Here is a 24,539-nt window from a genome sequence, read left to right as displayed (position 1 = left end):
CTCTGAGTATATCAAAAAAGGTTTTGTATACCTCAACTGATATGCCATCCAGCCCTGGAGTTTTCCTGGACTTAAAGCTTTAATTGCATCAAGAAGTTCCTCCTTTGTAATTTCGCCTTCACATGAGTCTTTCTGCACGGTTGTTAATTTTACATTATTAATAGAAAAAAAATCCATACAATTAGCGTCGGTTAGAGGAGATGGAGGAGACTGAAACAAAAACATGTGCTTAAAGTACTTTGCTTCCTCTTTCAAAATTTGTTCAATCATGGGTAACTGTCATTTGTAACAAGTTTCAGTAAATTATTTTTGGTAGCATTTCTATGTTGAAGATTTAAAAATTATTTGGTGCATTTGTCCCCATATTCTATCCGGTTTGCTTTATTTTTTATAATATATTACACTTTAGTTTCTTAAATAAGTGAGGGAAAAAACTATTTATTCAATTTTAGAATAAGGCTGTAACGTAACAACATGTGGAAAAAGTCAGGGGGTCTGAATACCTTCCGAATGCACTATATGCCCCACTAAGGTTGGCTTCTTAGCGTCAGTGGTGGAAAAAGTACCCAATTGTCATACTAAAGTATAGATACCTTAATTGAAAGTTACTCAAGTAAATGTCACCCAGTAAAATACTACTTGAGTAAAAGTCTAGAATTATTTGGTTCTAAATATACTTCACTATCAAAAGTAAATGTAATTGCTAAAATATACTTAAGTATCAAAAGTAAAAGTATAAATAATTTCAAATTCCTTATATTAAGCAAAGCAGACGGCACCATTTTCTTGTTTCAATTTTTTTACGGATAGCCAGGGGCAGAAGCCAACACTCAGACATCATTTACAAAAGATGCATTTGTGTAATGAGCCTTTCCCGATCAGAGGCAAAAGGATTGTCTTGATAAGTGCGTGAATTGGACAATTTTCCTGTCCTGCTAAGCATTCAAAACGAGTACTTTTGGGTGCCAGGTAAAATGTGTGGCGTATGGATCCCTACTCACAGGGATCCGCTTAGGCTCCCTCACACTTCGCACACCATCCTCTACTTTTCTCACTGCCTCAGCATACTGAGTGTACAAAACATTAGGAACACCTGCTCTTTCCATGACAGACTGACCAGGTGAAAGCTATGATCCTTTATTGATGTCACCTGTTAAATCCACTTCAATCGGTGTAGATGAAGGGGAGAAGACAGGTTGAATCCAACGTTACTGAAGCACATGTTATTCCTATCACTCTATATTGGCCTCAGCCTACTCACAGGGATCCTCTTAGGATCCCTTGCCCTGGACCCATCATCTTCCTCTGCTACTCTCTTCACTGCCTCAGCATACGACACCTTCTGTATCTGTACTACTCTGATCCTGGCAACCTCAACTTGCCTCTCTCTCACCGGACACTTCGGATCTCCCGCACCATGGGTACCCCTACAGTTAACACACCCAACTTTTTCCACTGATACTAAACATTGCTTTGTCTAATGCCCTCCTGCACACCTCTCACATCCAGAAATCTCCATTCTACACACTGCTGCAACATGACCATAAGCTTGGCACCTAAAACACTGTAAAATGTTCGGGACAACTGACACATCCTAATTTGACTGTTGGGTAATGACCTTGCATCAAAACTCAGTAGGACAGACTGTCTTCTCTGTTTCACCACACTCTCCACCGGGTATGCGTCACACCAAACGGCAGGCGACACAGACAACGGGAATCTTCAATTTCAGTTGATCTTCAACACTTAATGCCACCGCAGTTATCACTCCTTTCAATTGCGCCCTGCTCCGTAGAGCAAAGCAAGTCACAGATGTCTCTAGGCGCGGAACGCCCACTTGGTCTGAACGGAAGAAACACAAAAAAAACATCATGAGACAGTCATCCTGAGTATCTCTAGGGCAGAGGAAAGCACCTCCACCACTGCACTCCATCTGAGCATCACCAACACCGGGCAAGGGAACTTCGCTGTTGATGAGACTATCACCAACACTGTGGACGAGATCCAGGCCAACACATCTTTAGAAGCCTCTCCGGTTTTATCATCTCTGTATTCCTGCATTGAGTTCCTCCTGCCAGAGGTTAATCAGAGGATGATGCCAACAGCCAACGATGTGGTAGCCAGTGATGGGGCCCCAGTTGTTCCGAGTCAGAACATTCTGAAGATAACCATGAGGAAGATCATAGTCCAAATTCCCTGTCCACACGTCCTTAACCCTATTTGACCAGGCACTGGCAGGATAACCAAAGGTTACAGTAAGCAGTTTCCTTGAGGATGACACTGTGTCCTGGATGCCATCGTCACCGCTGTGGATATGAACCTGTATGTATGCTGCCCTATCCAGGTCCTTCTGCTGTGGTAGAAAGAAGAAGAGTTACAGAGACACACGCAGTAAACAACAACAACAACAGACAGAACCACTGTGGTTTACATCAGCCACATTTATATTTACAAGCATACATACATTTTTGGGGGGTTCATTCTTCATGTTTAATAAGCTAAACATCTAATCTTCAGTCCTTCCATGTCTCAGAAAGGCACGTTTGAAAGCATTGTAAGAAATACTGGTGTGGAAACATTTTGAGAATTCCAAATGTATTGATTACATCACTTCTTTATTGCTCTGTACAAATAAAACAATACAACTATGAACATGTGTCAAATAAAAACAAACAAAAACGTGTTCACTTAATACTTTCTTACTTCTGTTTCTGAGGAGCATCATGCTGTAACAGTGTCATACATAAAACCCAGTGTTTAGTGGGCTGCAGTCAGAACAGGAAGTAGGAAGAGGTAGACAGGAAGTCAAGCAGGGAATTTAGGGGTGGGGTCAAACGTACGCACGCAAACAGTTATTATTCTGCTAAACAAACTGATTAAAAGGTTAAGAAAATAAAGCTATTTTTACCAGTTAGGGGCTAGACACCATTACAAACATGCTCTTTCTTTTGTCAAAAATAATTCAGAGCTTGACTAACAGATCTGTGCTTCAGATGGGTTCAAACTGGGAAATGTGTGGCGTCATCAGTGAGGCATATCAGCAATATGTCTGCAGCTGTATGACAGTATAACACACGGTGCATCCCAATCAATAAATGGTGTCTGCTGGTGACACCATAGAAATGAGTAGGGATCTTTATGGATGACATATTGTCTTAGCAAATTAATATTGATCATCTCAAATGTACATCCTAAAGTGTAAAAAACAAAAGAAAGCAACAACAAAAAAGATTGAAACGAAACCTTGAACGGGTTCATTGTGAAGGCATTCAGCCGGTCTCTCTCTGCCACAGACAGAGGAAGACAGAGCCATGACATCAGGCTCCAAATAAATACCCTCTAGAAATATGAGTAACTTCCAATCCTCGTCTGTCCGTTACCCTATTATTTCATAGGGTGAAGGGGGTAAGGGGGAGCTTTTCCAGTTTGACAAAAATAAGCGGGCACATCTAAAATAAAACCCTATTCCCCATACAGTGCACTACTTCTGGCCAGAGCCACGGTAGTGTATTTATGGGGAATAGTGTATGATTTGAGATGTCGCCCCGCTCCTGCTTCATACAACAATAGCCGGTTGCGAATCCTCCTCCACCTCCACCTCGCTACCCTCCACCTGGATCGCAGAGTTCACCTGTCCCTCTGCTGACACCTGCAACACCCGGATCTCAACACCCGCTTCCTTCAGTCTCTCTATGTCCTCCTCACACATCTCGGTCACCTCCCCGTCCACCAACATGGCTGTTTCCGACAATGCTGCCACACCTACGGGCTCCACGGTAACATGCTCCACGCTTATCCCGTCCTCTAGTAGAAGGGTCTCCCTCTCGCCTCCCTTCTCCTCACCGGCCACTTCCCCTTGCGTTGCCACGGTGGCGGCAGCAATGACCAGTTCCTGGGTTATCAGCTTGTCGTCTGTGACGCTGTGCAGGTCACGGAGATGTTGGCGGAGGTCGTCGGGCTGGGTGAACCAGAGGTCACACATGGTGCAATGGTTAGGCTTTTCTCCCGTGTGTGTCGTCAGGTGGTCTTTAAACAGCTCCCAGCTGTTGAACACACTGCTGCACACCTGGGGAGGGGGGAGAGGTCATTTTACAATCCAGCATATGCCCTACTCAGGGATGTGATGGGTGATTTTGACTCCTTATAAATCAAGAAAAAACAAGAGCGTTCTCTGCACCTGACATTCGTAGAGTTTCTTGCGTCCCTTCTTGGCCCCCGCGCCGTTCTGACAGGCAGCCATGTGACATTTCAATGTGCTGTTCCTGGCAAAGCGCTCATGGCAGTCTGGACACGCAAACGGTTTCTCACCTACACACACAAGGGATAAACTACTTATTACATCCACTGCATAACTCAGGAGATTCTATTAAGGTGGTCTGATTTACATTCACTTCACAAGAACAGGTCATTCACTCATCAATGCACAATCAAAGAGATCACACTCAGAGAGAAGGTGTTGTTGATGTGCAATGAAGTGCTGTTGTTGCTATGTTTTAGTCTGCCTAGAAACTACAAATGCACAAAACATTAGGAACACCTTCAACAGAAAAGCCTCAAATTCGTCAGGGCATGGACTCTACAAAGGGTCAAAAGTGTTGCACAGGGATGCTGGCCCATGTTGACTCCAATACATCCAACAGTTGTGTCAAGTTGCCTGGACGTCCTTTGGGTGGTGGACCCTTCTTGATACACACGGAAGACTGTTGAATGTGAGAAACCCAGCAGTGTTGCAGTTCTTGACACAAACCGGTGCACCTGGCACCTACTACCATAAGCCGTTCAAAGACACTTAAACATTTTGTCTTGCTCATTCACCCTCTAAAATGGCACACATCCACAATCCATGTTTCAAGGTTTAAACATCCTTCTTTAACCCTTTTACTCCCCTTAAATCCACTTCAATCAGTGTAGATTAACAGATGACATCAATAAGGAATCATAGCTTTCACCTGGATATCTATCTGGTCAGTCTATCATGGAAAGAGCAGGTGTTCCTAATGTTTTGTACACTCAGTGTATAGTTAACTCAGGCACTTCTACAAATATGAACCCCTTAATTAATACCTCTTGGTATGATAACTCTTACCAGTGTGCTTTCGTAAGTGCTCCTTGAAGTGTCCAAAGTGGTCAAATTGCTTGTCACAGTACTCGCACACGTGTGTCTTCTTCTTCTGGGACTGGCTGCGCGACAGCTCCTCCGCCTCGTAATGTAACGTGTTCAAGTGCTGTTTCAGCGCCCCCTCCCGCGTGTACGCCTTCCCGCAGTGGCAACACGCATGAGGCTTGTCCAGCGCGGCCATGTGCGCGCGCATGTGCTGTTTAAGGTGATAGTACAGGCGGAAGCTGCGGTCACATTTGTTGCAGCGGAACATGTTGTCCAGCTGAGAGATCTGGACCTCGACCATCTCCAGACTCTCGAGAGTCTTGGGAGGTGTCACCGTCTCCTCCTGATACACCATCTCCTGGATCACACACACACAAACCATGATGTATGGATGCATTGAGATGAAAGGATGACTTGTTTTGAGAAAGATTGGAAACGTCAACAAAACATATTCTTATATATAATTGTTTTTTTGTTTTGATGGTTTTTACATGTGCCACAGAGAAACAGAGTGCTTTGTTTACCTCCTCCAGTCCTTCCTTCTTCAGGACATGCAGCGTTAGCCCCCCCTGCTGGTACTTGCTGGTAATGTCAGCAAGCAGAGCCAGGGCAGAGTCATCCGAGACTGCCTGGGTGTTCCGAACAGCGTCCACCACCTCCTCCAGCCCCGTCTCCTCCACCTCAATGGTACCCTCCCCGATCTCAATCTCCACCTGCAAGGACAGACTTGGGTCAGCACAGCAATACATATCAGGAGGGAAGGCAGCATACCACCCTGCATACCACTGTTGGCTTGCTTCTGAAGCTAAGCAGGGTTGGTCCTGGTCAGTCCCTGGATGGGAGACCAGATGCTGCTGGAAGTGGTGTTGGAGGGCCAGTAGGAGGCACTCTTTCCTCTGGTCTAAAAAATATCCCAATGCCCCAGGGCAGTGATTGGGGACACTGCCCTGTGTAGGGTGCAGTCTTTCGGATGGGACGTTAAACGGGTGTCCTGACTCTCTGAGGTCATTAAAGATCCCATGGCACTTATCATAAGAGTAGGGGTGTTAACCCCGGTGTCCTGGCTAAATTCCCAATCTGGCCCTCAAACCATCATGGTCACCTAATAATCCCCAGTTTACAATTGGCTCATTCATCCCCCTCCTCTCCCCTGTAACTATTCCCCAGGTCGTTGCTGCAAATGAGAACGTGTTCTCAGTCAACTTACCTGGTAAAATAACGGTAAAAAAAAAATATATATATATATAAGAAAATAAATAAAAAAGGACGGATGATGAGGAGGATGAGTATCATTTGGAACACTTTTTTTGCACTTTATGCCGATTTTATGTCATTACAAACATAATGTGCCATTGTAGATCTCTAACCTGCTCCCCATCCACTGAGGGAAGAGTCTCAGATATCTTCCTCTTCTTGGCCTTGCTATTCCCTGCCGCCAGAGCCTGGGATAGCTGGAAGAGGGTGCCATCACCCATCCTATGGAGAAGAGAGAGAGGGTTATATTCATTCAAAGTGCTTTATGTTCCAACAGATACCATTAAACAAGAATAGAACCCAACACCACACCAAAAGGGGGCAAGCCTTCAGAAAGTGTTCACACCCCTTGACTTTTTCCACATTTTGTTGTGTTAGAGCCTGAATGTAAAATGTTTTATTTTTGTTTATTGAATGTTTAAAACATATAATATACTTGCAGTAAAGCCGCTCAACAACTACATCACATTAGTCATCTAACAGACTCCCATCCAGAATGACACACAGAAGCAACCAGGGTCAACACCCTGGTCAAGGGCACGTCGACAGATCTAACACAAGGTCAAAAAACGGGGACCAGAAACAGCGATCCATCAGCCGACGGCCCAAGCTCCCAACCACCAGCCCTCCAAGATCCCTCCCCACAGTTCCCCAAGAGCTGCCCCTCAACCATCTGAGACCCCCCACCCAGTAAAAAAATTACAAAAAAATAAAAAATAATATCCCATTCCCCACCCCCAAGACCCCCCCCCCATGCACCAACAAAATATATATAAAAAAAGAGAAAGACAAAGCAAAACAGAAAACAACAATGCAAAAAACAACAAAGACATCAAGGACAACAAAATCATGACCGCAAGGCCAACTGAATATGTTTGAGTGCATATATGGCACTATTTACCTGCGTGTGTGTCCGTGTATGTGCACATTTGAATGAGAGTGTGAGTATATGCATGTGTACAAACACCTTCACGGCATCAGCCTTCATGCAAACCCGGCATTAGCTGTAACAACACTGTCCCTCAGTGTCATTCAAACATACTTTTTGTTTTATACTTTTATCTTTGACCATCATTCTATACGCCGCCCAACAACTCCACTCCCACTTGTCTCCAATTCCACATCCCAAACCTCAGCTTCCCTCAGCCCCTCCCACCTAGCTCTGCTGGCCACCCACTTCAGATTTCTACACACCACATATTTTTCAACTATGCTGGGATGTTTAACATAGAAATTCAATCTATCTAATCGAATCCACAGACTGCGAGTTGAAGATAAATACTTTTACTAAGAGTATTAGTATATTATTAATTGACTGACCTGGTCTCTCCAGATCTCCCAACAGTACTAAACTCAGCAACAAAAAAAAGAAACGTCCTCTCACTGTCAACTGCGTTTATTTTCAGAAAACTTAACGTGTAAATATTTGTATGAACATAACAAGATTCAACAACTGAGACATAAACTGAACAAGTTCCACAGATATGTGACAAACAGAAATTGAATAATGGGTCCCTGAACAAGAGGGGGGTCAAAATCAAAAGTAACAGTCAGTATCTGGTGTGGCCACCAGCTGCATTAAGTACTGCAGTGCATCTCATCCTCATGGACTGCACCAGATTTGCCTGTTCTTGCTGTGAGATGTTACCCCACTCTTCCACCAAGGCACCTGCAAGTTCCCGGACATTTCTGGGGGGGAAATGTCCCTAACCCGCACCCTCCGATCCAACAGGTCCCAGACGTGCTCAATGGGATTGAGAGCCGGGCTCTTCGCTGGCCATGGCAGAACACTGGCATTCCTGTCTTGCAGGAAATCACGCACAGAATGAGCAGTATGGCTGGTGGCATCGTCATGCTGGAGGATCATGTCAAGATGAGCCTGCAGGAAGGGTACCACATGGGGGAGGAGGATGTCTTCCCTGTATCTCACAGTGTTGAGATTTCCTGCAATGACAACAAGCTCAGTTTGATGATGCTGTGACACACCACCCCGGACCATGACGGACCCTCCACCTCCAAATCGATCCCGCTCCAGAGTACAAGCCTCGGTGTAACGCTCATTCCTTCGACGATAAACGTGAATCCGACCATCACCCCTGGTGAAACAAAACCGCGACTCGTCAGTGAAGAGCACTTTTTGACAGTCCTGTCTGGTCCAGCAACGATGGGTTTGTGCCCATAGGCGACGTGGTTGCTGGTGATGTCTGGTGAGGACCTGCCTTACACCAGGCCTACAAGCCCTCAGTCCAGCCTCTCTGTCTATTGCGGACAGTCTGAGCACTGATGGAGGGATTGTGCGTTCCTGGTGTAACTATAAGAATCCAAGATGGCGTAGCAGTCGGACGTGTGTTTGTATTGTCCTGTAAATAGTAAATAGTCTTCGTATTTTTCGTATACATTTCGTATATATTTTAATTTCACTTTCCATCTAGGAACTGAATATACATTCCTACATTCCGCCTCACCCAATGTGGTACGGACCTGCTATTTTTTTTATACTTTAGAACCGTAACCCCAAGCAGAAGCTAGCCAGATAACTAGCTACTAGCTAGTAGTCAGTTAGCCACTGCTGCGGTCTTCACCCTCAACTCGGACACAGCCAGCTTCAATACCGGGCCAATACCTGCCAGTCTGCAAGCGCGATATCAACCCAGAGCATATAGGACTGCTTTTTCTCTACCACATCACCGGATTCCTGACGCAAGCTCTGGACAATTACACCGTATCATCACAGCTAGCTAGCTGCAACCGTGTGGCTACTACTGGCTAACACCTCTGTCCCGAAGCAAGCACCAGTTAGCCTTGAGCTAGCCTCGAGCTAGGCCCATCTGCCGGCTAGCTGAAGAGGTCTACCAGCGAATTCTTGGGCTACAATACCAGCTACAAGCTGGTAGGAACTGAATATACATTCCTACATTCCGCCTCACCCAATGTGGTACAGACCCGCTATTTTTTTTATACTTTAGAACCGTAACCCCAAGCAGAAGCTAGCCAGATAACTAGCTACTAGCTAGTAGTCAGTTAGCCACTGCTGCGGTCTTCACCCTCAACTCGGACACAGCCAGCTTCAATACCGGGCCAATACCTGCCAGTCTGCAAGCGCGATATCAACCAGAGCATATAGGACTGCTTTTTCTCTACCACATCACCGGATTCCTGACGCAAGCTCTGGACAATTACACCGTATCATCACAGCTAGCTAGCTGCAACCGAGTGGCTACTACTGGCTAACACCTCTGTCCCGAAGCAAGCACCAGTTAGCCTTGAGCTAGCCTCGAGCTAGGCCCATCTGCCGGCTAGCTGAAGAGGTCTACCAGCGAATTCTTGGGCTACAATACCAGCTACAAGCTGGTAGGAACTGAATATACATTCCTACATCCCGCCTCACCCAATGTGGTACGGACCTGCTATTTTATTTTTTTATTATTTTTTTTTAAATTATTATTATTATTTTTTTATTATTTTTTTATTTATTTTTTTTATTTATTTTTGCCGCTGCTAGTAGCGGAGTGGAGGCCTCCTCTGCTCCATCTACGGCTGCCCCCTGGACACTATGATCACTTGGCTACATAGCTGATGCATGCTTGACTGTCCATTAATTCACGGTACTCCATTCTGTTTATTTGTGTTTTATCTGTCGGCTCTGTGCTTTAACTCAGGATCTGTGTGTAGTTAATCCGACCCTCTCTGCCTAGTCGTCGCCATTTTTTACCTGTTGTTGCTGTGTTAGACTAGCACCCTGTTATTGCTGCTGTTATCTTACCTGTTGTTTTAGCTAGCTCTCCCAATCAAGACCTGCAATCACTTTATGCCTTATTGTATGTCTCTCTCAAATATCAATATGCCTTGCATACTGTTGTTCAGGCTAGTTTTCATTATCATTGTTTTGGTTTGCAATGGACCCTGTAGTTCCACTCTCCGTACCTCTGATACCCCCTTTGTCCCACCCCCCACACATGCGGTGACCTCACCCATTGAGACCAGCATGTCCAGAGATACAACCTCTCTTATCATCACCCAAGGCCTGGGCTTGCCTCCGCTGTACCCGCGCCCCTCCATACCCCTGTCTGCACATTATGCCCAGAATCTATTCTACCACGCCCATAAATCTGCTCCTTTTTTTCTTTGTCCCCAACGCTCTAGGCGACCAGTTTTGATAGCCTTTAGCCGCACCCTCATCCTACTACTCCTCTGTTCCTCAGGTGATGTGGAGGTAAACCCAGGCCCTGCATGTCCCCAGTCACCCTCATTTGTTGACTTCTGCGATCGAAAAAGCCTTGGCCTCATGCATGTCAACATCAGAAGCCTCCTCCCTAAGTTTGCCTTACTCACCGCTTTAGCACACTCTGCCAATCCTGATGTCCTTGCCGTGTCCGAATCCTGGCTTAGGAAGGCCACCAAAAATTCTGAGATTTCCATACCCAACTATAACACTTTCCGTCAAGATAGAACTGCCAAAGGGGGAGGAGTTGCAATCTACTGCAGAGATAGCCTGCAAAGTTCTGTCATACTTTCCAGGTCTATGCCCAAACAGTTCGAACTTCTAATTTTAAAAATTAATCTCTCCAGAAATAAGTCTCTCACTGTTGCCGCCTGCTACCGACCCCCCTCAGCTCCCAGCTGTGCCCTGGACACCATCTGTGAATTGATCGCTCCCCATCTAGCTTCAGAGTTTGTTCTGTTAGGTGACCTAAACTGGGATATGCTTAACACCCCGGCAGTCCTACAATCCAAGCTTGATGCCCTCAATCTCACACAAATCATCAAGGAACCCACCAGGTACAACCCTAAATCCGTAAACATGGGCATCCTAATAGACATTATCCTGACCAACCTGCCCTCCAAATACACCTCTGCTGTCTTCAATCAAGATCTCAGCGATCACTGCCTCATTGCCTGTATCTGCCACGGGTCCGCGGTCAAACGACCACCCCTCATCACTGTCAAACGCTCCCTAAAACACTTCTGCGAGCAGGCCTTTCTAATCGACCTGGCCCGGGTACCCTGGAAGGATATTGACCTCATCCCGTCAGTTGAGGATGCCTGGTCATTCTTTAAATGTTACTTCCTCACCATATTAGACAAGCATGCTCCGTTCAAAAAATGCAGAACCAAGAACAGATATAGCCCTTGGTTCACTCCAGACCTGACTGCCCTCGACCAGCACAAAAACATCCTGTGGCGAACTGCAATAGCATCGAAGAGCCCCCGCGATATGCAACTGTTCAGGGAAGTCAGGAACCAATTCACGCAGTCAGTCAGGAAAGCAAAGGCCAGCTTTTTCAAGCAGAAATTCGCATCCTGTAGCTCTAACTCCAAAAAGTTCTGGGATACTGTAAAGTCCATGGAGAACAAGAGCACCTCCTCCCAGCTGCCCACTGCACTGAGGCTAGGTAACACGGTCACCACCGATAAATCCGTGATAATCGAAGACTTCAACAAGCATTTCTCAATGGCTGGCCATGCCTTCCTCCTGGCGACTCCAACCTTGGCCAACAGCCCCGCCCCCCCCGCTGCTACTCGCCCAAGCCTCCCCAGCTTCTCCTTTACCCAAATCCAGATAGCAGATGTTTTGAAAGAGCTGGAAAACCTGGACCCATACAAATCAGCTGGGCTTGACAATCTGGACCCCCTATTTCTGAAACTGTCCGCCGCCATTGTCGCACCCCCTATTACCAGCCTGTTCAACCTCTCCTTCGTATCATCTGAGATCCCCAAGGATTGGAAAGCTGCCGCGGTCATCCCCCTCTTCAAAGGGGGAGACACCCTGGACCCAAACTGTTACAGACCTATATCCATCCTGCCCTGCCTATCTAAGGTCTTCGAAAGCCAAGTCAACAAACAGATCACTGACCATCTCGAATCCCACCGTACCTTCTCCGCTGTGCAATCCGGTTTCCGAGCCGGTCACGGGTGCACCTCAGCCACGCTCAAGGTACTAAACGACATCATAACCGCCATCGATAAAAGACATTACTGTGCAGCCGTCTTCATCGACCTGGCCAAGGCTTTCGACTCTGTCAATCACCATATTCTTATCGGCAGACTCAGTAGCCTCGGTTTTTCTAATGACTGCCTTGCCTGGTTCACCAACTACTTTGCAGACAGAGTTCAGTGTGTCAAATCGGAGGGCATGTTGTCCGGTCCTCTGGCAGTCTCTATGGGGGTACCACAGGGTTCAATTCTCGGGCCGACTCTTTTCTCTGTATACATCAATGATGTTGCTCTTGCTGCGGGCGATTCCCTGATCCACCTCTACGCAGACGACACCATTCTATATACTTCCGGCCCTTCCTTGGACACTGTGCTATCTAACCTCCAAACGAGCTTCAATGCCATACAACACTCCTTCCGTGGCCTCCAACTGCTCTTAAACGCTAGTAAAACCAAATGCATGCTTTTCAACCGTTCGCTGCCTGCACCCGCACGCCCGACTAGCATCACCACCCTGGACGGTTCCGAACTAGAATATGTGGACATCTATAAGTACCTAGGTGTCTGGCTAGACTGCAAACTCTCCTTCCAGACTCATATCAAACATCTCCAATCCAAAATCAAATCAAGAATCGGCTTTCTATTCCGCAACAAAGCCTCCTTCACTCACGCCGCCAAACTTACCCTAGTAAAACTGACTATCCTACCGATCCTCGACTTCGGCGATGTCATCTACAAAATAGCTTCCAACACTCTACTCAGCAAACTGGATGCAGTTTATCACAGTGCCATTCGTTTTGTTACTAAAGCACCTTATACGACCCACCACTGCGACCTGTATGCCCTAGTCGGCTGGCCCTCGCTACATGTTCGTCGTCAGACCCACTGGCTCCAGGTCATCTACAAGGCTATGCTAGGTAAAGTGCCGCCTTATCTCAGTTCACTGGTCACGATGGCTACACCCACCCGCAGCACGCGCTCCAGCAGGTGTATCTCACTGATCATCCCTAAAGCTAAAACCTCATTTGGACGCCTTTCCTTCCAGTTCTCTGCTGCCTGCGACTGGAACGAATTGCAAAAATCTCTGAAGTTGGAGACTTTTATCTCCCTCAACAACTTTAAAAATCTGCTATCCGAGCAGCTAACCGATCGCTGCAGCTGTACATAGTCCATCTGTAAACTACCCACCCAATTTACCTACCTCACCCCCCATACTGCTTTTATTTATTTACTTTTCTGCTCTTTTGCACACCAGTATCTCTTCTTGCACATGATCATCTGATGATTTATCACTCCAGTGTTAATCTACTAAATTGTAATTATTCGATTTATTGCCTACCTCATGCCTTTTGCACACATTGTATATAGATTCTCCTTTTTTCTACCATGTTATTGACTTGTTTATTGTTTACTCCATGTGTAACTCTGTGTTGTCTGTTCACACTGCTATGCTTTATCTTGGCCAGGTCGCAGTTGCAAATGAGAACTTGTTCTCAACTAGCCTACCTGGTTAAATAAAGGTGAAATAAATAAAATAAAAATAAAAAACTCGGGCAGTTGTTACCATCCTGTACCTGTCCCGCAGGTATGATGTTTGGATGTACCGATCCTGTGCAGGTGTTGTTACACATGGTCTGCCACTGCGAGGACGATCAGCTGTCCGTCCTGTCTCCCTGTAGCTCTGTCTTCGGCGTCTCACAGTACAGACATTGCAATTTATTGTCCTGGCCACATCTGCAGTCCTCATGCCTCCTTGCAGCATGCCTAAGGCACGTTCACGCAGATGAGCAGGGACCCTGGGCATCTTTCTTTGTGTTTTTCAGAGTCAGTAGAAAGGACTCTTTAGGTCCTAAGTTTTCATAATTGTGACCTTAATTGCCTACCATCTGTAAGCTGTTAACGACTGTTCCACAGGTGCATGTTCATGATTTTTTTATGGATTATTGAACAAGCATGGGAAACGGTGTTTAAACCCTTTACAATGAAGATCTGTGAAGTTATTTGGATTTTTACAAATTATCTTTGAAAGACTGGGTCCTGAAAAAATGACGTTTCTTTTTTTACTAAGTTTATTTCTAGGGTCAATTTTAGATCAATGTTCTGCATTTTCAGCCATTCCTGAAAGAGAAAACAGGCTACCTGAGGGCAATACTAAAATAAATGGTCTATTGATTCTGTATCCTCACAACTAAATCTGCAGAGCTTTGATGATTGAATGCAACATCATTTAACATTTTGTTGTTGGCAAGAATTCTATATAATACTTTTAGCTGAAAAGCACAAAGTCTTGAATCTTGCGTCATTATTTTTACATCACCTCATACACCCTGTACCGTGGAATTGGTACATCATAAATCTCTTCCCAAATATTTTGCAATCTGTATGGCACAGCTGTCAACATCCTGGTCCTCAAATGAAACTGGTATATTTTCCTATTTATGCTATTTGTATTCCTCTGTCAGTTGATTCTTTATATTGGGCAGACAGACCAGTTCCCTACCTCCTTCCGCTGCCAACTGCCTCGTCCATTTTTGGGGCAATGCTGTAATCAATTGGTTGTACTCTTGGATTGAGCAGACCTTCCCATAGAATTCTGATCACTCCATGAAAGACATAACTCTACCATAACAATTTACAATATAATTTACAAACAAAATACCCTTTTCAAACATCTTTCCCATAAATACAGGTATTTTATCAACCAGCACATTTGAGTTCAGCCATAATATTTATTCCACTCAAAATTGATTAAAATTGAGATTGTGTAGGCTAGTGACACTATACCCTATAAAGTGGAATATAAAAAAATATAAAAAATTAAAAGCTGAAATGTCTTGAGTCGATAAGTATTGAACCCCTTTGTTAGGGCAAGTCTAAATAAGTTCAGGAGTAAAACATGTGCTTAACAAGTCACTTAATAAATTGCATGGACTACCTCATCTCTGTGCATCACACAATTATCTGTAAAGTCCTTCAGTCGAGCAGTGAATTTCAAACACAGACTGAACCACAAAGACCAGGGAGGATTTCCAATGCTTCGCAAAGAAGGGCACCTATTGGTAGATGGGTAAAAAAATAAAATAAAGGAAACATTGAATATCTGTTTGAGCATGTGTAACAGTATAACTTTAGTACGTCCCCTCGCCCCGACACGGGCGCGAACCAGGGACCCTCTGCACACATCAACAACTGACACCCACGAAGCGTCGTTACCCATCGCTCCACAAAAGCCGCGGCCCTTGCAGAGCAAGGTGCAACCCTACTTAAGTCTCAGAGCAAGTGACGTAACTGATTGAAATGCTAGTAGCGCGTACCTGCTAACTAGCTAGCCATTTCACATCCGTTACACTCACCCCCCTTTCAACCTCCTCCTTTTCCGCAGCAACCAGTGATCCGGGTCAACAGCATCAATGTAACAGTATAACTTTAAACCGTCCCCTCGCCCCGACACGGGCGCGAACCAGGGACCCTCTGCACACGTCAACAACAGTTGCCCACGAAGCGTCGTTACCCATCGCTCCACAAAAGCCGCGGCCCTTGCAGAGCAAGGTGCAACCCTACTTAAGTCTCAGAGCAAGTGACGTAACTGATTGAAATGCTAGTAGCGCGTACCTGCTAACTAGCTAGCCATTTCACATCCGTTACACATGTTGAAGTTATTCATTACACTTTGGATGGTGTATCAATACACCCAGTCACTACAAAGATACAGGCATCCTTCCTAACTCAGTTAGGTGAGAGGCCTAGTTACAGTTTTGACTTAAATCAGCTTGAAGATCTATGGCAAGACTTGAAAATGTCCGTCTAGCAATGACAGACGCTGCTCGGAACACCTAGACAACAAACTTGACAGCTTGAAGAAATAAAAAAATGATGTGAAACTATTGGACAATCCAGGTGTGCAAAGCTCTTAGAGACTTACCCAGAAACACTCACATCTGTAATCACTGCCAAAGGTGATTCTAACATGTACTGACTCAGGGGCGTGAATACTTTCTGTATTTCATTTTCAATACATTTGCTAACATTTTTATAAACATGTTTTCACTTTGTCATTATGGTGTATTTTGTGTGGATGGGTGAAAGAACACAATCTAATCCATTTTGAATTCTCTAACACAGTGGTTCCCAAACGTTTTATAGTCCCGTACCCCTTCAAACATTCAACCTCCAGCTGCGTACCCCCTCTAGCACCAGGGTCAGCACACTCTCAAATGTTGTTTTTGCCATCATTGTAAGCCTGCCACACACACTATAAGATACATTTATTAAACATAAGAATGAGTTTGTCACTTCCCACGAACCGGGTTGTGACAAAGAGCTCTTATAGGACTAGGGAACAAATAATAATCAATAATTTTGCTCTATATTTAACCATCTTACATATAAAACCTTATTTGTTCATCGAAAATTGTGAATAACTCACCACAGGTTAATGAGAAGGTTGTGCTTGAAAGGATGCACATAACTCTGCAATGTTGGGTTGTATTGGAGAGCCTGTCGTTATGGCTGCAGGGGGCGTATTGGAAAAACTGGAAAATATGTGCCAATTTTCAAACGGCCTCTTAATCAATTTTTGCTCTTACAATATGCATATTAATATTAATATTGGATAGAAAACAATCTCTAGTTTCTAAAACCGTTCTAATTTTTTCTCTGAGTGGTACAGAAGTCATTTGGCAGCACTTTCCCTGACCAAGAAGTAGAATGTCAGAAATCTATGCTCGCTTCAACGTTATGCCTATACATGGTCATTATACGTAAGACCCTACGTACACTCCGTACGCCTTGCTCTGGGTGTCAAGAGGGTATGAGAGAAGAAATTTAGTGAATATCTTGTTCAGAGGTTGAATAAGAGCTATTTCTTTGACGTGACCGACCACTTCCGGAAGTCTGAAGCGCGCGACTTGGGAGTGATATTGCGTTCTGTTTTGCTGCTGTTTTGGACGGGAACAATCTCCGGCTGGGTTTTTATTTGATAAATGAGACCATATCTTCGTAATGTATGTTTTTTCAATATAGTTTAATCAGATTATTTGAATTTTTTTCGGGAGTTTTGCCGTGTTCCGTTCTCTGACTTTTTTAACGTTGGACAAATCCGTGCCAGTCGACCAGTGCCAATGCTAAGTGAGAAGGGAAAGTTGCCATCCTGACTCCAAACAACGACTCATCTGGACAAAGGACACCCTGATCAACATTCTGATGAAAGATCAGCCAAAGTAAGACCCAATTTATAATGTTATTTCATATATCTGTCGTGCATGTCAACTGGTCGCGGGCGCCCAAGTGTGTCTGGCTATTGTGGCTATGCTAACATAGCGCTACATTTTGTTTTCGCTGTAAAACATTTAATAAATCGGAAATATTGTCTGGAATCACAAGAATCCTGTCTTTCAATTGCTGCACAGTATGTATTTCTCAGATATGTTTTATGATGAGTAATTAGTTATTTGACGTTGGTGTCTGTAAATGTTATGGCTGCTTTCGGTGCAATTTCTGATTGTAGCTGAAATGTAATTTATGATTTATACCATAAATATGCACATTTTTCAAAAAAAACATATGCTATACAATAAATATGTTATCAGACTGTCATCTTATGAAGTTGTTTCTTGGTTAGTGGCTATATATATCTTTATTTGGTCGAATTAGTGATAGCTAGTGACGGAGTAAAAAACTGATGGAGTTAGAAAAGTGCTCTCTTTTGCTGACGTGGTTAGCTAATAGATTTACATATTTTGTCTTCCCTGTAAAACATTTTAAAAATCGGACATGTTGGCTTGATTCACAAGATGTCTACCTTTCATATGCTGTATTGGACTTGTTAATGTGTGAAAGTTAAATATTTTAACAAACTAGATTTTGAATTTCGCGCCCTGCACTTGAGCTGGATGTTGTCATAAGTGTACCTGTGTCGGGATTGCAGCCCAAACAAGTTAAATAATTTTCCACACACTGTGCCTGTATTTACTTTTCATGCTAGTGAGGGCCGAGAATCCACTCTCACATAGGTACGTGGTTGCAAAGGGCATCAGTGTCTTAACAGCACGATTTGCCAAGGCAGGATACTCTGAGCGCAGCCCAATCCAGAAATCTGACAGTGGCTTCAGAGTAAATGACATTTTCACAGAACCACCTGTTGCAATTTCGATGAGGCTCTCTTGTTCGGATATCGGTAAGTGGACTGGAGGCAGGGCATGAAAAGGATAACGAATCCAGTTGTTTGTGTCATCCTTTTCGGTAAAGTACCTGCGTAATTGCTCACCCAGCTCACTCAGGTGCATCGCTAGATCACATTTGACATTGTCTGTAAGCTTGAGTTAATTTGCACACCAAAAATTATACAATGATGGAAAGACCTGTGTGTTGTTAATGCAGACAGAGAAGAGCTCCAACCTTTTAATCATGGCCTCAATTTTTGTCCCGCACATTGAATATAGTTGCGTAGACTCCCTGTAATCCTAGATTCAGATTATTCAGGCGAGAACAAAAAAAATAAAAATAAAAATTACCCAGATAGGCCAGTCGTGTGAGAAACTCGTCATCATGCAAGCGGTCAGACAAGTGAAAATTATGGTCAGTAAAGAAAACTTTAAGCTCGTCTCTCAATTTAAAAAAACGTGTCAATAGTTTGCCAATTGATAACCATTGCACTTCTGTGTGTTGTAAAAGCGTTACATGGTCGCTGCCCACTATTGCATAGTGGAGAAAATACACAAGAGTTCAGGGGCCTTGCTTTAAAAAGTTAACCATTTTCACTATAGTGTCCAAAACGTATTTCAAGCTGTTAGACATTTCCTTGGCAACAAGAGCCTCTTCGGTGGATGCTGCAGTGTACCCAAGTGGCGTCGGGAGCAACTGCTTGCACTCGCTTTACCACTCCACTATGTCTCCCTGTCATGGCTTTTGCGCCATCAGTACAGATACATACACATCTTGACCACCAAAGTCCATTTGATGTCACAACGTCCCAGTGGGACTCTAGCGTCCCACCTCGCCAACAGCCAGCGAAATTGCAGGGCGCCAAATTCAAACAACAGAAATCTCATCATTAAAATTCCTCAAACATACAAGTATTATACCCCATCTTAAAGATAAACTTCTTGTTAATCCAGCCACAGTGTCTGAATTCAAAAAGGCTTTACAGCGAAAGCACACCATGTGATTATGTTAGGTCAGCGCCTAGCCACAGAAAACCATACAGCCATTTTCCAAAGAAGGAGAGGTGTCACAAAAGACAGAAATAGCATTAAAATTAAACACTAACCTTTGATGATCTTCACCGGATGGCACTACCAGGACTCCATGTTAGACAATAAATGTGTGTTTTGTTCAATAAAGTTAATCTTTATGTCCAAAAACCTCCTTTGAAATTGGCGCGTTATGTTCAGAAATGCATTGTCTCAAACAAACATCCGGTGAAAGTGCAGAGGGCCACATCAAATTACAGAAATACTCATCATAAACATTTATGAAAGATACAAGAGTTATACATACGATTAAAGATAAACGTCTCCTTAATGCAACCGCTGTGTCAGATTTGAAAAAAGCTTTACCACGAAAACACACCATGCGATTATGTTAGGTCAGCGCCTAGCCACAGAAAACCATACAGCCATTTTCCAACCAAGGAGAGTTGTCACAAAAGTCAGAAATAGCGTTAAAATTAATCACTTACCTTTGATGATCTTCATCTGATGGCACTCCCAGGTCTCCATGTTAGACAATAAATGTTTGTTTTATTTGATAAAGTTAATCTTTATGTCCAAATACCTCCTTTTTGTTCGAGTGTTTAGTCCAGTAATCCAAATGCACAAAGCGCACTCACAAAGTCCAGACGAAAAGTCCAAAAAGTTCCATTATAGCTCGTAGAAACATGTCAAACGATGTATATAATCAATCTTTAGGATGTTTTTATCAGCTTTCAGCCTGACCACTGGTTGAAACAGCTCTTATTCGCTCCCCTTTCACAATAGAAGCCTGAAACAACTTTCTAAAGACTGTTGACATCTAGTGGAAGCATTAGGAAGTGCAATCTGACCCCATAGACACAGTATATTGGATAGGCAATCACTTGAAAAACTACAAACGTCAGATTTCCCACTTCCTGGTTGGATTTTTCTCAGGTTTTTGCCTGCCATATGAGTTCTGTTATACTCACAGACATTATTAGTGTTTTCTATCCAAATCTACTAATTATATGCATATTCTATTCTTCTGGGCCTGAGTAGCAGGCAGTTTACTCTGGGCACCTTATTCATCCAAGCTACTCAATACTGCCCCCCGTTCCCAAAGAAGTTAATTATTTGACTAGGCTACCTGTATTTGACATTGTGTTGTTATTTCACTGAACACTAGCTGGTTTAATTTTATTTTTGGCAGTGAAACGAGGCTACTCAGGTGATAAAAAAATCTCACCCAAATGTATAGATAGCCCTGTTAGAAAATATAAATGGACTGTTTGAAAATGTGTGTTGTTTTTTTAAAGTAAATAAATAATATTTATATATTTTTAAATGTAAATCACATTTTTATTTGACGTACCCCCGACGGCATTGCGCGTACCCCTGGAAATTCCAGTTTGGGAATACCTGCTCTAACACAACAAAACGTGGAATAAGTCAAGGGGTATGAATACTTTCTGAAGGCACAGTAAGTAGTAAGGGACTATATTAGTAGTAAGGGGGTCCAGATGTTATAATGGCCGTCCAACCTGTTGTTGAGGGCCTTGATGGCCTCCTGCATCTGGAGGTACTCTGCTGCCTTCCACACGTCGTTGACCTCCTCTGGCCCATTGACAGCCAGCGTAGCCGTGTACGTAAATTCCATCAGCTGGCGGAAAGCTGAGTTACTCACTCCTGCACAACACAGCGGATTGATGGGTACATTGGGTTATTGTGTGATAGTCTTATAGTTATTGTCAGAAGTGGATGTAGGCCTTGTTTTGTTTCTCAGGGTCTATAGCGCTATCTGCTATCGTTTATTTTCTTGATTGATGACAGACATACGTCAGTGGATGCATCAGTGGTTCAGCAGTACATACCTTCAATCTCCACTAGTGGCTCCTGTGTGAAGTCCTGGAAGAACTTGTGGAAGAACTGACTGCACGCTGCTAACACTGCCTTATGGGCCCTGAACTGGTGTCCTACAGACCAGAGGTAAGATGAACACATGAATGGTACAGCACATAATAGAATACTTAATACAATGTGGGCATTTTTCCTTAACACAATGATATTGAAAAACTTTTTTTTGTTCTACTATTAACCTACAAGACTGAAACAAGGCTGTTTTTGTATTAATAAAATATAATTAACTTTTAGTTGACAAGCTAAAGCTGCACCTTCACTTTCTGCAATTCAACAAACATCACTGAGGATGAGCTTACCGTCCACTATGAGAGTGATGTCTGTGAACTGGTCCATCTGTCTCTGTTCATTCAGTTTGTCCAGCATGACTTTATAATGGTCTGGGAACTGACTACCACACTCCTCACCCTCATCTGCCATGGCTCAGCCCCTCACCTGCACACAAGGAAGAAATCCATGCAGAGATGGCACACAGTTCACATCACCAGTAATGACAGACTATATGGTCTGAGTGTACAACTACATCTGGGCAAACAAGTTAAACATGAACAACATGCTCACAGCATATTGATGCACAGACAGTAATGTGATTATAACATAGATTTAAATACAATGTTATCATTGGGCATTCTGCAGCTTTTATGAATATATATAGTACCAGTGAAAATTTTGTACACGTACTCATTCAAGGGTTTTTCCTTTATTTTTTACTCTTTTCTACAATGTAGAATAATACATCAGAACTATGAAATCACATATGGAATCATGTAGTAACCAAAAAAGTGTTAAACAAATCAAAATATATTTGAGATTTTTCAAAGTAGCCACCCTTCGCCTTGATGACAGCTTTGCACACTCTTGGCATTCTCTCAATCAGCTTCATGAGGTAGTCCCCTGGAATACATTTGAATTAATAGGTGTGCTTTGTTAAAAGTTCATTTGTGTAATTTCTTTCCGTCTTAAAGCGTTTGAGCCAATCAGTTGTGTTGTAACAAGGTAGAGGTGGTATACAGAATATAGCCTTACTTGGTAAAATACCAAGTCCATATTAGGGCAAGAACAGCTCAAATAAGCAAAGACAAACAACATTCCATATTTTACTTTGGAAAGTTTCTTCAAGTGCAGTTGCAAAAACAATCAAGCGCTATGATGAAACTGGCTCTCAGGAGGACCGCCACAGGAAAGTAAGACCCAGAGTTACCTCTGCTGCAGACGATAAGTTCATTAGAGTTACCAGCCTCAGATATTGCAGCCCAAATAAATGCTTCAGTTCAAGGTTTCAGGTTTCTTTGCAGCAGTTCAAGTAACAGACACATCTCAACATCAACTGTTTAGAGGAGACTGCGTGAAATCAGGCCTTCATGGTCGAATTGCTGCAAAGAAACCACTACTAAAGGACACCAATAAGAAGAGATGGAAACACGAGCAACGGACATTAGACCGGTGGAAATCTGTCCAAATGCAAGATTTTTGGTTCCAACCGCCATGTCTCTGTGAGATGCAGAGTAGGTGAACGGATGATCTCCGCATTTGTAGTTCCCATCGTGAAGCATGGAGGAGGAGGTGCGATGTTGCTTTGCTGGTGACACTGTCTGATTTATTTAGAATTCAAGGCACACTTAACCAGCATGGCTACCACAGCATTCTGCAGTGATATGCCATCCCATCTGGTTTGCGCTTAGTGGGACTATCATTTGTTTTTCAACAGCACAATGACCCACCACACCTCCAGGCTGTATAAGGGCTATTTTACCAAGAAGGAGAGTGATGGAGTGCTGCATCAGATGACCTGACCTCCACTATCACCCGACCTCAACCCAACTGAGATGGTTTGGGCTGAGTTGGACTGCAGAGTGAAGGAAAAGCAGCCAACAAGTGCTCAGCATATGTGGGAGCTCCTTCAAGACTGTTGGAAAAGCATTCCAGCTGAAGCTGGTTGAGAGAATTTTCTTTAAATATTTGTTTTTTGTTTTAATTTTTAATCCCAGCTCCCGTCCCTGCAGGAGGCCTTTTGCCTTTTGGTAGGCCGTCATTGTAAATAAGAATTTGTTCTTAACTGCCTAGTAAAATAAAAAAATAAAAAAATGCCAAGAGTGTGCAAAGCTGTCATTAAGGCTAAGGGTGGCTACTTTGAATAATCTCAACTGTATTTTGATTTGTTTAACACTTTTTGGGTTACTACATGATTCCATATGTATTATTTCATAGTTTTGATGTCTTCACTATTATTTTACAATGTAGAAAATAGTAAAATAAAAGGAAAACCCTTGAATAAGTAGGTGTGTCCAAACTTTTGACTGGTACTGTATATTTCCATCTTTATCTGCCAATGTGGGCAATATTTGTGGGAAATATCGCTGTTTGTCGTATGTTTGTGTTCTGCACAAATTGGACCGATAGTATTTCGTCATGAAAAATGATAACGTTCGAGGCGGGAAAATCGCGTCAGCCTCATGTGTTATCCAATAGAATATTACCGATGCAAAGAGAAGACGTCGAATTCAGCCAATCATGCGTTTGACAGCAGTGTGATTGGCATCAAGTTGACCAATTGAAAATAGCAGACAATGCTAACGGTAGCTAGCAAGCTTAGCTGCAGCAGAAGGCCTCGCGCTATAATTGAGGCCCGTAAAATCAAACTTAACGATATATATTTAATCAGAATGTGTACCTAATACTAGCAACGCTAACTACATAATGGGTTATAAGAAGCAGCGAACAATCTAGTTAACGTTAGCAAACAAGTTACAGTAGCTAATCCTTTCAAATAGGCCCGTAAAGGCTCTCCCCATTTCGAGTTTGACCATCGCCAGTACGTCATCAAATCGCGCATTAAAATACACTTTTTCCTGAGACATTTCATAATTTAGACATAATTTGCCTGAAATATTTCACCTCATACATCTGAAAACATACCTCAAGTTACGTTCTGCCGCTTTATTAAGTTGTTTTTGCGTATAGCTCTTTCCCGACACTTGCAGCGTTGCTCTTCTCTCGTTCGTCTAAAAAGGGCGGTCGCTCAGTCGGGCCTCAGATTCCCAGCAGTCACTGCAAACTCCAGAAGACGCCGAGGAGCGTTACTGAGCAACAGATGGTCTTCTCCGGTTTGGTTTACCGGAACCCTGGCTCCTTGGTTCGGTTCTCGGGTCCAGTACCAT

At 43.5% G+C, this 24,539-nt stretch overlaps 1 protein-coding gene across 2 annotated transcripts; it reads right to left on the bottom strand.

Moving 5' to 3' along the window:
- Positions 1 to 2,596: 2,596 nt before the first annotated feature.
- On the bottom strand, positions 2,597 to 24,539 carry LOC139545048 (zinc finger protein 131-like). 2 transcript variants are annotated; one of them, XM_071352410.1, is made up of 9 exons: positions 24,298 to 24,449; positions 21,681 to 21,816; positions 21,336 to 21,437; positions 21,006 to 21,150; positions 6,472 to 6,580; positions 5,629 to 5,817; positions 5,087 to 5,462; positions 4,178 to 4,308; positions 2,597 to 4,066 (listed from the first exon to the last, which is right to left on the bottom strand). In XM_071352410.1, exons 2-9 carry the CDS (start codon positions 21,799 to 21,801, stop codon positions 3,557 to 3,559), a joined length of 1,683 nt encoding a protein of 560 aa, XP_071208511.1. In that variant the 5' UTR covers positions 21,802 to 21,816; positions 24,298 to 24,449; the 3' UTR covers positions 2,597 to 3,556. The 2 variants fall into 2 exon arrangements, with proteins under 2 accessions (XP_071208511.1, XP_071208512.1); XM_071352411.1 differs by lacking the exon at positions 21,336 to 21,437 and having other exon boundaries at positions 24,298 to 24,539.

Source organism: Salvelinus alpinus, chromosome 19, assembly GCF_045679555.1.
Source record: "Salvelinus alpinus chromosome 19, SLU_Salpinus.1, whole genome shotgun sequence".
Taxonomy (NCBI): Eukaryota; Metazoa; Chordata; class Actinopteri; order Salmoniformes; family Salmonidae; genus Salvelinus; species Salvelinus alpinus.
The sequence above is the reverse complement of the archived record's forward strand: the minus strand, read 5'-3'. Positions and strand labels throughout refer to the sequence as shown.